General features: G+C 34.5%; 2 protein-coding genes across 3 annotated transcripts; both read right to left on the reverse strand.

Moving 5' to 3' along the window:
- Positions 1-407: 407 nt before the first annotated feature.
- LOC105134103 (phospholipase D Z-like) lies at positions 408-3,763 on the reverse strand. 2 transcript variants are annotated; one of them, XM_011038384.1, is made up of 7 exons: positions 3,474-3,763; positions 3,151-3,355; positions 2,727-2,928; positions 2,376-2,569; positions 1,818-1,971; positions 1,538-1,702; positions 408-1,291 (listed from the first exon to the last, which is right to left on the reverse strand). In XM_011038384.1, the coding sequence occupies exons 1-7, from the start codon at positions 3,640-3,642 to the stop codon at positions 830-832; spliced, it is 1,551 nt and encodes a 516-aa protein (XP_011036686.1). In that variant the 5' UTR covers positions 3,643-3,763; the 3' UTR covers positions 408-829. The 2 variants fall into 2 exon arrangements, with proteins under 2 accessions (XP_011036686.1, XP_011036688.1); XM_011038386.1 differs by lacking the exon at positions 3,474-3,763 and having other exon boundaries at positions 3,162-3,274.
- Positions 3,764-5,386: 1,623 nt separating this feature from the next.
- LOC105134104 (BTB/POZ domain-containing protein NPY1-like) lies at positions 5,387-11,489 on the reverse strand. The gene is made up of 4 exons (XM_011038387.1): positions 10,354-11,489; positions 8,603-8,672; positions 6,662-7,828; positions 5,387-6,190 (listed from the first exon to the last, which is right to left on the reverse strand). The coding sequence occupies exons 1-4, from the start codon at positions 10,413-10,415 to the stop codon at positions 5,651-5,653; spliced, it is 1,839 nt and encodes a 612-aa protein (XP_011036689.1). The 5' UTR covers positions 10,416-11,489; the 3' UTR covers positions 5,387-5,650.
- Positions 11,490-11,695: the final 206 nt, after the last annotated feature.

Consider the following 11,695-nt stretch of genomic DNA (forward strand, 5'->3'; position numbering starts at 1 on the left):
GCCCGGCTCATAATTTGCCTCAAGGTCTTACCGGCTCATAAATTTTATGATTATTAGAAGTTTGTATGATAATTAATTTTAAAATTTTTAAAAGTACTTAAAATATATATAAGTTAGTCCAGCTATTTACATTAATAAAAAAAATTCAATCAGTTTTTAATATTTTAAAGTAAAATCTTGCAAAAAAAAAAAATCAATTTGAGTTTTAATCAAATTTAATATATTATATCAGGTCAACTCTCTTTTATTTTTCTTCTTAAAATAATGTGATTAGATTAGATTTGTGGTTAAAAATTAAAGATTAACTAGTATGGTGAAGTTTGAAGAGTGCGAAAAAATAAAATAATAGTAAAAAAAAAAAAGAATGCTTGCTGGTTATGTAAAATTTATGTCTTAATAGTGGTTGGTGAAACTAAACAAATAATAATGTTCGATTTAACGAATAATTCAAATTACACAAAATAAATTATCAAAAAGTTGCACCAAATTACAACCAATGTCATTGTCATCACTACACTGCCCTAACTTTGGCTCTCAACCCTTGTGATTAAGAACAAATTCATGTATTATGGTCAAATGATTGGCGAGTGTCGACAGCATACGAAATGTAACAAAAATCTCTTTGTAAGGTTCAGTCTAAAGTTGAACATGAGTTCATCTTTATTTTGTTCAAAGATTAAAAAGTGTGTAAGAACTTGCAGGTGACCAATCAAAAGCAAATCCAGAATGTCATCGTCGCCTTTGTATGCATTTACTACCTTGAATCCATTGCTATCATTAGCTTAGAATTTGTTTCGACAAAGTCAAGAGCTTCTTCAAGCGAAAGTACTCAGCTCGAATAAGAACGATGAGCTTCATCCAGCTCTCCTACTGGAATAGCATATGGTGAGTTCCAGTCAGCATCAAAGATTGCTTGAAGCTGTGAAACAATGGCAGGGTTGTATGTCCCGAAACTGACACCAGCTGTTGTGTAAAAATAATCCCATATAAGATTGCTCGTGCCAATGTGGGCTCGTGTATCACTAACTGCATATTTTCCATGATTAACCCGCGTAAAGCCTGGATAAATGTTTCTTGTGCTAGTCCCATTGCTAATTGCAGGTCCTGTCAGGTTATAACCTGGAACTAAATAGTACTTGATCTCAACTTTACCAGAACAGTTGTTATACTTGGAGGAAGAGCAGAGGACATTAGAGTAGAGAAGAGACTTCAGATACTGCTCGGTGTTGTCGATAAAATGAGCCCAGAATGCTACCATTAACTTCACTGTTGCGTGCTTGGAGAAGACAACCTATCAAATTATCAATTCAACAAAGCCATTGAAATACAAAAATCTTTCAGAACTTAGAATATTCTTGGTAAATGCCGATACATACGCACACACCAAAAAAAAATGCAGTGAGGCATGCACCTCAATAAAATAAGAAACTCTATGAGCTTAGTGGAAAAACGTGTTCTGAAATGCTACAAATCTTGTTTTTAAGAAGTGTAGTGATCTTATGAATGCAGAAACTTAATGGTATGAAGACATGGATACCTCAGATATTACAGAGTAAAGGGATGACCAATAAACTGTTGGCTTCACATATTGGGATTGGCCAAGCCAGTCCATAGTGTTTATCCTAACCGTGGATCCGGTTCCAACAGATTTAATTGTATCAACCCATGCCTGTTCGTCAGCCTGGAATCTGCCAAATGAGAGCTGCTAGCCGAATATAGTATCAAAATGGGCAAAGCATAAAGAGCAAATCACGCTAGAATGTATGGATGCATATAAGATGCTACATGCATGAAGTAACCAAAAATTGCTCGATTACCTCAGGAGGAGCAAAGGATAAATAGCTTGGTTGAGGCCACAAATTTGAATAACTGTGCCCGGGAGTTTCTATTGGAATATGGAACATATATGGGTCTGATAATGTTGGATAGCCTGTAGTATGGGGAGCCTTCATGGAACGAGGAAGAGGTGATCTGTGACAGAAACTGTCATCTTCAGTTCGGTTATACGTAAATTTCCAACTAACAAGACAGTAAACCATGAAATGAACAAGGACCAAAGGAGTTGACAAATGAGTTCCTGAAAACTGTCAGGCAGATAGTTATGCTTCCTGCGCCAACCATAATACAGATGCACTCCATGCATTATCACACAAATGCTAACCAACAGAAAATGAAGCAAATCTACTATCTCTGCAGCATATGTGCTGGATGACTCAGCCTCGATCAAGAAGCCTGGTATCACGGGATGCACTTTGTGATCTCTTCATATAATTTCTCGAAACATTACAGTTGATTTTCCAAATCATCTGACCAAAAGAAATTGATTCCAACAAACAAGTAACTTAATTAGGTTAATGGAAAATCCTCCAACACACCTGCATCTTTCTTTAGAATCAATGAAATGTGACCAGCATGGAACCGTTCTATTAACTTGCCACTGTTGATCAGATACAGTTCTGGTGTAAGCTGATGAATTAAGAGAAGCAAGTTTCCATAGGTTTCCAAAGTAGGTTTCAACACTTTTTGCTATTTTTGGACAATCAACTAGATAAATTCCAACTTCCTTAACCTGAAACAATACCAAAATCATGAGCATCCACCGTTAGATTCAACTGAAACCAACAACATGCTGAGACAACTAGAAGAGCAAAAAACACTCTAAGGTTATGGATTCTGCAGTTCAAGGAAATTAACCAAGCAACAGACCAGACGACCATTCAAAGTACCTGAGTGAGAGATTTCCAATCATTATTTGCAGATCCAATATACACATCTTTTCGATCCGATATCCAAACTTTGGTATGAATTATGCCTGACCCCCACCATTTACTCAGTAACAAAGTCACACTCTTCACATTTGGCCTTCCTGAAGCAAGGTCAGTTGGTTCTTTGGTGAAGTCAGGATAAACACCTGAGTGTTGTAACAGCCTAAAAGACATTCAATTTCACAACAGAACAAACACAGTTCAAATTACAATTACAAAGTACAAGAAGAATTCCTCTAATTCAAGAGAAGCAACTCTTTTTTGTGAATGTGATATGCATACGAAAACCCATTACGCAGAAACTAAATTAGGCCAAACCCAGATGGATACCAAATGCAAATCACAAATAAAGCACAGAGGACCGCTAGAACATGAAAAAACACACCTGATACTAACATTTCTAAGGGCAGCATCCTCTATGGCGTTGTAAACAGCAGAACCTTGATCGGCACCAAATCTCTTCATCTCCTCTTTAGAGTAACCATAATCCCCTGAACGAGGATCAGCAGGACTTGCTACTAACTGCCAGTATTGAGCTATAACATCCAAACTCTTAGTAGAATTCTTGGCCAACCAAAGCAACACATCCCCTATAAAAAAATAAAATCATATCGAACACTAAAAAACATTATAGGTTGAAAAATCTATAACTTTATTTTGATAGAGATAGTTGAATATCAAAAAGAGAAAAACCCATCAAAGTTTTACCAGTGGTGAGAACACCAGGGACAGGAGAGAGGTGTGGCATGTCTGTAGGGATTGATTGGACTAGCCATGCTTTGCATTGTGGTGATGATTCTGTTAGAGTAAGATTGGCTAATAATAACAAGAGACAGAGAGAAAGTGAAATGATGATGTCTGAAAGTGGATGTTTCATGTTTTCTTGTTCAAGATTGTGGTTACAGTGTCTTTTTGGGTGTAAAGCACGGTGCTTTCTGTGATAACTACAATAAATGGAAGCTATTGGTCATTGCTATTGTTGGAAAGTCAAAGGGCTTGACTCTTGGGTTCATCTCAATCCAGGAAAGGAACATGCAATGGAATCTTGTTTAGATTCATTGGCATTGTTCTATGATGTGTTTGAAAATGTGATGAGATGCAATGTAAATTTATATTGTGTTTTTTTAAATTCTGAAATTTTTTAAATAATTTTTTATTTTTTATTTTTAGATTATATTAATATACCAATATTAAAAATAATTTTTTAACATAATTTTTTTTATTTTAATGTGTTTCTAAATAAAAAACATTTTAAATTCTTATAGTTATTATAATACTAAATATACTCTTAGTATAAATAAAAGTTTTTTAATGTTGTTTTTAAAGGTTTTTTTTTAAATATTACAATAATATTTTTTATTTTATTTTTAGTATTAGTATATAAAAATAATTAAAAAATAATTAAATTAAAAAAATTCAATTAAATCGCATTAACGAGAATAAAAGGACCCAAATTCCTTTATGATTATTATTTATAGTAATTGTATATAATTCCCCATGTTAGGTTGTAGCAGGTTAAAAAAAAATTATATATAAAATAATATTAAGATAAAAATATTATTAAAGTCAAACAATTTATTAGATTAAACTTAAAACTTCTTGATTATATTTTTTATTTATCTTAATTTTTAAATTTAATTATAAAAAAATTATCTTAATGTGATTCAATCGACTTGAAAAGTTAAAAAAAATTTAAATAACCTATAAAAATATTATTTAATTTTAAAAATATTTTTAAGATGATATTTAAAAAAAAATAAAGATAACAGCATATTAGATCAACTCGTGTCAAACTAAATTAACTTGGTAGACCCATAATCTAGATCATGAACTCTACTTAGTTTAATAATTTTATTTTTAAGAAAAAAATATTTTTATTTAATTATATAATAAAAAATAAATATTTATAAAATTAAACATCAATTCAATACTGAGATATTTCTTTGAAACCGTGATAACTTTTTAAAAAAAATCAAAATAAATTATAAAATTTATTTTTTAATAATTATAATTTTTTTTAATAATATAATAAAAAAAACAAAGGCTAAAAAAACTTGAGTGTGAAGCCTATGTTGGTATATTATTTTATAAATAAATTATAAAGTTTAATTTATAATAATTATTTTTTAATAATTTTTAATTTAATTATATAACCAAAAAAAATTATAAAATTAAACATCAATCCATGCTTCTTGGCCTTTTTTTCAAGGCTATAAAAACCTATATATATATATATATAATCAAAATAAATAATAAAATTCAATTTCTTAACAAATTGAATGTAGAAATATGGGGAAAAAAAAAGAAGAAACCTACCTTTTAACATGTTGATTAGTTCTTGTTACTATTAAGGTTTTGTGCAGAATTACTTTTTAAAATTCCTGAGGGAATCTTGTTAATTAATGGTGATTTTTTTTAAGAAAATAATTTTATAAGATTTACAGCCCTCTGCTGTATTAAAAATCCAAAAAATCTGGTGCATTTAAAATAATCCAAAATTAGTTTCGAAGAGATATATATGAAGAGAACAGGCAACGGGGGACCTGGTCGCAGAGCAAAGAGTAGAAAATAAACGGAAACACGAGTGGCCATGAGAATTTCGAGGGATGAGAAATCATAGGTTGGCCGGACAACTTTTCATGAATAATCTAAGTGAACTTCATGCATAGACATAGATAATATTACATTTTGAACCCATCAAAAGATGTTAGAAATTAAAAGCCACTCAAAAAACTGATTACACCTCCATCTCATCTACTAGATAAAGATAAAAGAGTAAGCCTCCATCACCTGCTAGAATCAAAACCTACCACTTTTTACACTTGAACAGTTCTCAACAATCTTCTTCCCTTGCTATGTTCTGATGAAGCTCAAATTCACTCTCTCTAGGAGATGGAGTGTCTCCTTTGTCTTGAAGATGAACCAAAGGACTTGGTGTCACCAGGTGCCACAGAAGTTGGGCTCTGCGAACTCCCAGAAGTCTCCGAGCTTCTGTTCTCAACATGCCCTCTACCAACAACCCACAATCTATCAAAGATCCTCCTTGATCGAGATGGCAGCAGCTGCACACCACTTTTGGTGCTCTTACTGTTTTTCTTCAGCAGTTTTCCATTTTTCCGGAAGTCTTCATCTTTTATCTTCATTCTACTCATTTGTTTCTTGAGGGATTTGTTATCGTCAGCTGCTGTCTTCTCCCACTCTTCATCTGTGTTTGTTGTGGAATTTGAAGTATCGCGGGCATTGTTGTTGAGAGCTTGAACACCAGAAGCTGCTCTGACTTGCTCAAAAAAGAGAACTTGGACAACAACACGGAGAGGGAGCCGCTCATTCTGTGCAGCATGCATCGATGCCTCCATTGTCAGTTTCTTGACATCCATTAGCCCGCATATCTTCTTTTTTTCTGCCTTCGTCAAACTGAGATGTTCCTGAATTTAAAATAGCCATTAGTGAATCATACCAGAAAAGCGTTCCATTCACAAGGAAGAGCTTATGAAAGAAAAGATGGTAACACAGAATCCTCATGTTGGTAACCATACGCAATTTGCTGAAACCCATAACCACCACCCTCAACCCATATAAAAAAAAAAAAATACAGTCAAGTGCTTCGCCATAGACAAAGCAGTTTAAAACATTTTCTATACAGATCACAAATCCCCAGGCACAACACATTTCAGTTGATCATGCTGCTTAAAACAAAATAAAAATAGCATCTTCATTCTAATGTTGTTTGATGTGAGAAGTCCATGAGTGTTCAAAGCATCGTAAAGGCAGTTACATGGTAGACAGTATATTGTTTTAGTTGTGCAAACATACACAAACCCTATAGGTGCTTAAACTATAAAACTGAAAGATTAAATAAGACTATAAATGAAATTACTCAAAGCACAAAATACTACCTTAAGGTAGATGTCAATGGCTTTGTAAAGCCCATCTTGAATTGGTCTTGCAGAATCCGGAATCGACCGTGACAAGTCAATGAAGCTGGCGATGGTGAGATTTGGGTCGTGTGCAATTTCAACTAGATATCCATCAATCAATTTACCAAGGTTCATCAGGGTTACATGTTCATGCCCTAAAATAAAGTCACCATTTGCCTCGTTCTTCTCATCTTGATTATACTTTTCATGCATCAAATAACGATTAACAATGCACTGAATCAATTCCACATCATATAATGTGTTTTGAGGAGGCCGTGCAGGAACCAGCAGATCCTTAACAGAAGCCTCATGCAACTTCAAACTGATTCTCTTCACCAAATCTTCCCTGGGTGAGTCATTGACTCCAACCAGAATGGCAAATTTCAACAATTTCAGCAAGAAACTACACGAACAACCCACACCCTTGTCTGGAGGCAACAAACAAATGAGTGTTTCCACCAGATATTTGTACCTCCAAGTACGAGCATCAGATGCTGAATCATCAAATGAATCTGGCAGCCATCTGACCGCGTAAGTTTTCAGTGCCTCCCCAATCACTTTACCATCCATTCTTCCCTTTGATTTCACAGTGATCATGACTCTCTTGTAGAGATCGATATCCAGTTCACATATATCTTCAACCCACCAATCCTTAGGAACAGATTCAATTTTCTCTCTGAAATTTATCCCTTCCTCGACTATTTTATCGGGCACTGATAACTTACGGTTATATGTGTAGGACCAAGTAATGCTTGCAGGGTCCACAGAGGTTTTAGATGCAATGGAATCTATGCACCTGCCCACAATCTTCAGATCTTCAGACCACGGCAGAAGAGATTTGGTAGTCTGAAGAACAATAATGGAATCCTTCCAGCTCCGGAAGATACTGGAGTTCAGAAATACCTCAATTTTAAAAATAAGGTTCCCTCGATCAACATCCTCAGTCATCTCAAGGTACTCAGCCGCACAACGAGCAGCAACAACATTGTAAGCATTGAGAGTAACTATCATTCCATAGCAGAATTTGGCACAAATTTCAAAAGCCTTTGGCCCACCAGGAAAATCAACCATATCAATTTCATCAGAGTTCTCACCAGCTTTTGACACAAGTTTTTGCAAGCGATTGCTCTTTGACAAAAGAGGGAACTGCAAGTTCATAAAAGCAACTCATTGTGAATTATAGAAACAAAGGCAAAAATAAAAGGAGCTGTAACTCAAGCTGTGAAAGGGCTCTTTTCTGACCAAGTAGCCAACACTTTTATGTAACTCAGTGGAGGAAGTCCTTTGATTTTTGCATATGATAAAATTTAAACTCTCAAGCAATTAGGACTTGGTATAAGAAGATAATATAAGGAAAGCATAATCAAGCTTTTACTAATTCTAGCATCAACAGTACATGGTGAGACCACTACCGAGTGTAGTTAAAAAATAAGCTACATTAGAAATAGACATCCTCTGAGAAACAACATTTTGACCACCCTAGCACGAAAACATGAATGGTTTTACCTTTTATTTCCTTTCCAATTCAATGGACAAAATGCTTTTACTGGAAACTAATTTATACCAACTCACAAGCCAGCACGCAACTGCAACAAAAGAAAGTAAAAGAAACAAGAAAAAATAATGCTTGAACATGTTTCTAGTCCTGCAATTACTTACAAACTTGAGTATAATTTATTTCCTCAAAAGCACTCAACTATTCAAATTTGTATATTATTGAGATTTAATGGTTATACAATATTCCAATGCTAGTAACAAAGTGATAACTTGACGTTCCTCAAAGAGAACCAATATACTGGTTATTATTCTCTAGATCTCTAGAGATTTGAAAATGTTCACGGGTAGTTGTTAATAGAATAGAGGACTATGACTGACTAGATTCAGAATAACTTGCAAATAAGGACAAACATGAGACCATACCTTGTGGAGATTAAACTTAACTTCTCCAACATTTATGGTGACATCTGTTGCCAGTTCGGATGCCACATACCTGCATAAGCACAACTAACATGCTGAGCACCCAATAGACAACTCGATGCAGTAAATGTGAAGGGCAAGCAACAAATGCATTGAGGAGGAGTACGATACCACATGTACAGGGGGGCAAATAATAAGAAGGTATAAACCATAAAAAATTAAGAGTACAACGAGCATTTTCACTGTTCGTGTAAACATGTGGCAAATTTGTTCATTATCCCGGAATTTGTGATGCCTCACAGCCTTAAAGAAACCACAACCTTACCATAAATAAGAACCTGACATACATTTTTAGAACGAGATAACTAATCCCAACTGCTGCAAGGAATTGATAAATTTAAAGGAAGTTCAACACACAAACTTTTGCATACATTACACATAAAAACAATTGATGGATGCGCTTGGTTTAAAGGATTTTTGGTCTGCAAATGAAAATAATATGGAGAAGAAGATTGGTCCCCAGTTAACTAACTACACCTGTTTCAGTGACATTGCTGCAAATCATCCAGAAAGAGAATTACAGATTTCTGTATAAGACGAACCAAAATTCAAATCCCATTCACAGTTATATGGATTTCTTAATTTCACATGCAATCTTGTCCTCTTACCCCTCAAAACTCCAAACATGGGATCCCTCACATTTAAGGCTAAACATACCCACATGATACTCCCCTAGAGTAGTGCTCTTATGCTTTCATTATATTACAGGAAACAAACAGCTTGGCTCATATCTTATTATGCAGTAAGAGAAATACTGCCGATGGTGATGATGCCAGTTGATTAACACAAATGTCCAAAATTATCAGTCTTTTTTTTCATTACTCTTTTGAGTAAAATGAGATAGAAAGTAAAGAAATATAATTCCAGTGGAACTAGATCAGCCTGGCCTGAAAAATACATATATGGTCCCTGCTCTAGATTTGTTTTCAAGATATAAAATGTGAGTGATACTATGGTAGGTTCAGGACAAATGCTATTGCATTGTTTAGAGGAAGAAATCGCTCATCTGCGATGATTAAAGTTCTTGCAAACACTTCATGACATTACTACATTTGGACCACCAATTCATCACAAAAGAGCAAGTTCAATTTCAGGACCACCCCCTCAAATACCTCTCCTCCCCTTTTTTCTCTGCCCCTCGGCTAGGAGTACCAGTAATAGCAATGATGACAACAACAACACAAGCAACAAATAATAAGTAAAATAAAATAAAAATTAAATTAAAACTAGTAGAAGAACTGAAAACCAACTCCACATCAAGCAAAAAAAAAAAAAAACAAGGAGAAAAATCAGTAATTTTCTTGATTCATTCCAGTAACATCAAAACTTACTCAAAACCCTGAAAAAACTACCAAAATCTACTCGCATGACAGTGTGCTTAACAAGTATGCTTAACAGCACAATCAGCTGCGTTTTTTAGTTAAAATTTCCAAATGCGAGTCTCAAATGCAGTGCAAGAAGGTACACAATTTCTAACAAAAAACACAGCAAAACCAATTCCTTGTAACTGAAATTTCCAAAACTAGAAACAAAAACAAAAGAAAGAAAGAAAGTGTCTAACCAAAAATAACACAAAATGAAGGAAAACAAAGACAGAACAAGAGGGGAAAAAAATAAGAGAGAGAGAGAGAGAGGGAGAGAAAGCTTGGCTTGAGCTTGAATAACAGAGAAGAGCATAAATGAAACCCTCGTACCTGACAGATTTGCCATCACCTTGAAATGCATCAGGCTTGGACCCCAACTTCATAAACTTCATTCTTAACCCCAAATTACCTTTCGAAAAGAAAAATCTTCACTCAAGAACTCAACAAGCCTTTATCTTTATCCCCTCCCTCCCTTCAAGGATGACAAAGTTCGAGACTTTTTCACTTTCTGTGAATCACCAAAACCAATAACCAGAGAGGAACAGAACAGAGACAATAAACAAACAAGCAATCTCTTATACCTAGAACCAGAAATGGCGGGTTCTTAAAGGAATGAATGACTGAATTCTCTCTCTCTTTCTCTCTCCTAAAACACTCTACCAGCAGACCAGGCCATAATATACATTGGATTGAGACAGACAACCTCTGCCTTTAAGAACCAGACAACACCTCGAAATTCGAGCTGTCCCATTGATTTCTAATATAACCCTTCAGTCATACTACTACTAGTACTAACATTTTGGTTACTCTCTCACAGCAAGAAACCAAATAAACGATGTGGGGTTGTTACAAAAACAACAGAACAAATTAAAATAAATTGTGGGCTTGGAAAATTAGAGGAAAATAATGATTAAGAAACAAGAAAAACCAGAACTTGGGGCTCAGAGAGAGAAAAATGATACTTTTTAAAAAGAAATATGGCGTCAGAAAGAGAGAGAAAAAGCTTCTTTGGCTATGGGATTGGCAAGGAAAAAAATATAAATAAAGAGGGTTCAGAATAGAGCTGTAGAGAGAGAGTATTGCTTGCTTGCTAGCTTTTGTACCATATCAATTTCAAGATCAAGATCAATAAATTCTTCGCCGCCTTTGCTTTAAATCACACCACAACACACACCACACAACACACACACACCCCCCCCCCCCCCCTCTCTCTCTCTCTCTCTATCGCTCTAGCTCTCTGATCTGGTTCAAAGATCTTCTTCTCTCTCTGTGGACGCAAATCTCAAGGACATCATCCTATTTATCTCTTTCTTCGTATGGGAAGCAGTATATTATATTTTATTGCTTTGTTTATCTCTGTAATGGAGTGTACTCAATCTTGGTTCAGGTTACCTGACGTAATTGTCCCATCTCCTTCTCTTCTCCTCTTCTCTTCTCTTCTCTTGTTGAGACTTGAGAAGTGTGTTATTATTATAGTATTGGTTTTGTACTGCTTTCTTTTTCTCTACCTGAATTTTGCTTCTTTTAAAATCTTAACTAATAAAAATAGTTATGTTTTTTTAGGAGATTTCTTATTAAAAATTTATTTTGTATTAACATATTTAAATTATTTAAAAATAAAAAAAATATAAATTTAATATTTTTTTTGTAATAAAAACAGTTGAGAAATATT

The sequence above is a fragment of the Populus euphratica genome, unplaced genomic scaffold (genome assembly GCF_000495115.2).
Source record: "Populus euphratica unplaced genomic scaffold, PopEup_1.0 scaffold40.1, whole genome shotgun sequence".
NCBI lineage: Eukaryota > Viridiplantae > Streptophyta > Magnoliopsida > Malpighiales > Salicaceae > Populus > Populus euphratica.

What these genes read in the sequence shown, in the direction of transcription:
- LOC105134103 (XM_011038384.1), bottom strand. Translation starts at nt 3,642, where the DNA reads ATGAAACATCCACTTTCAGACATCATCATTTCACTTTCTCTCTGTCTC. An exon ending in CTTAGAAATGTTAGTATCAG is followed by an intron (nt 2,929 to 3,150) that starts GTGTGTTTTTTC and finishes AATGTCTTTTAG; the next exon opens with GCTGTTACAACACTCAGGTG. An exon ending in GATTCTAAAGAAAGATGCAG is followed by an intron (nt 1,972 to 2,375) that starts GTGTGTTGGAGG and finishes TTTCTGTCACAG; the next exon opens with ATCACCTCTTCCTCGTTCCA.
- LOC105134104 (XM_011038387.1), bottom strand. Translation starts at nt 10,415, where the DNA reads ATGAAGTTTATGAAGTTGGGGTCCAAGCCTGATGCATTTCAAGGTGAT. An exon ending in GGTGATGGCAAATCTGTCAG is followed by an intron (nt 8,673 to 10,353) that starts GTACGAGGGTTT and finishes GTGCTTATGCAG; the next exon opens with GTATGTGGCATCCGAACTGG. An exon ending in CCATTGACATCTACCTTAAG is followed by an intron (nt 6,191 to 6,661) that starts GTAGTATTTTGT and finishes TTTTAAATTCAG; the next exon opens with GAACATCTCAGTTTGACGAA.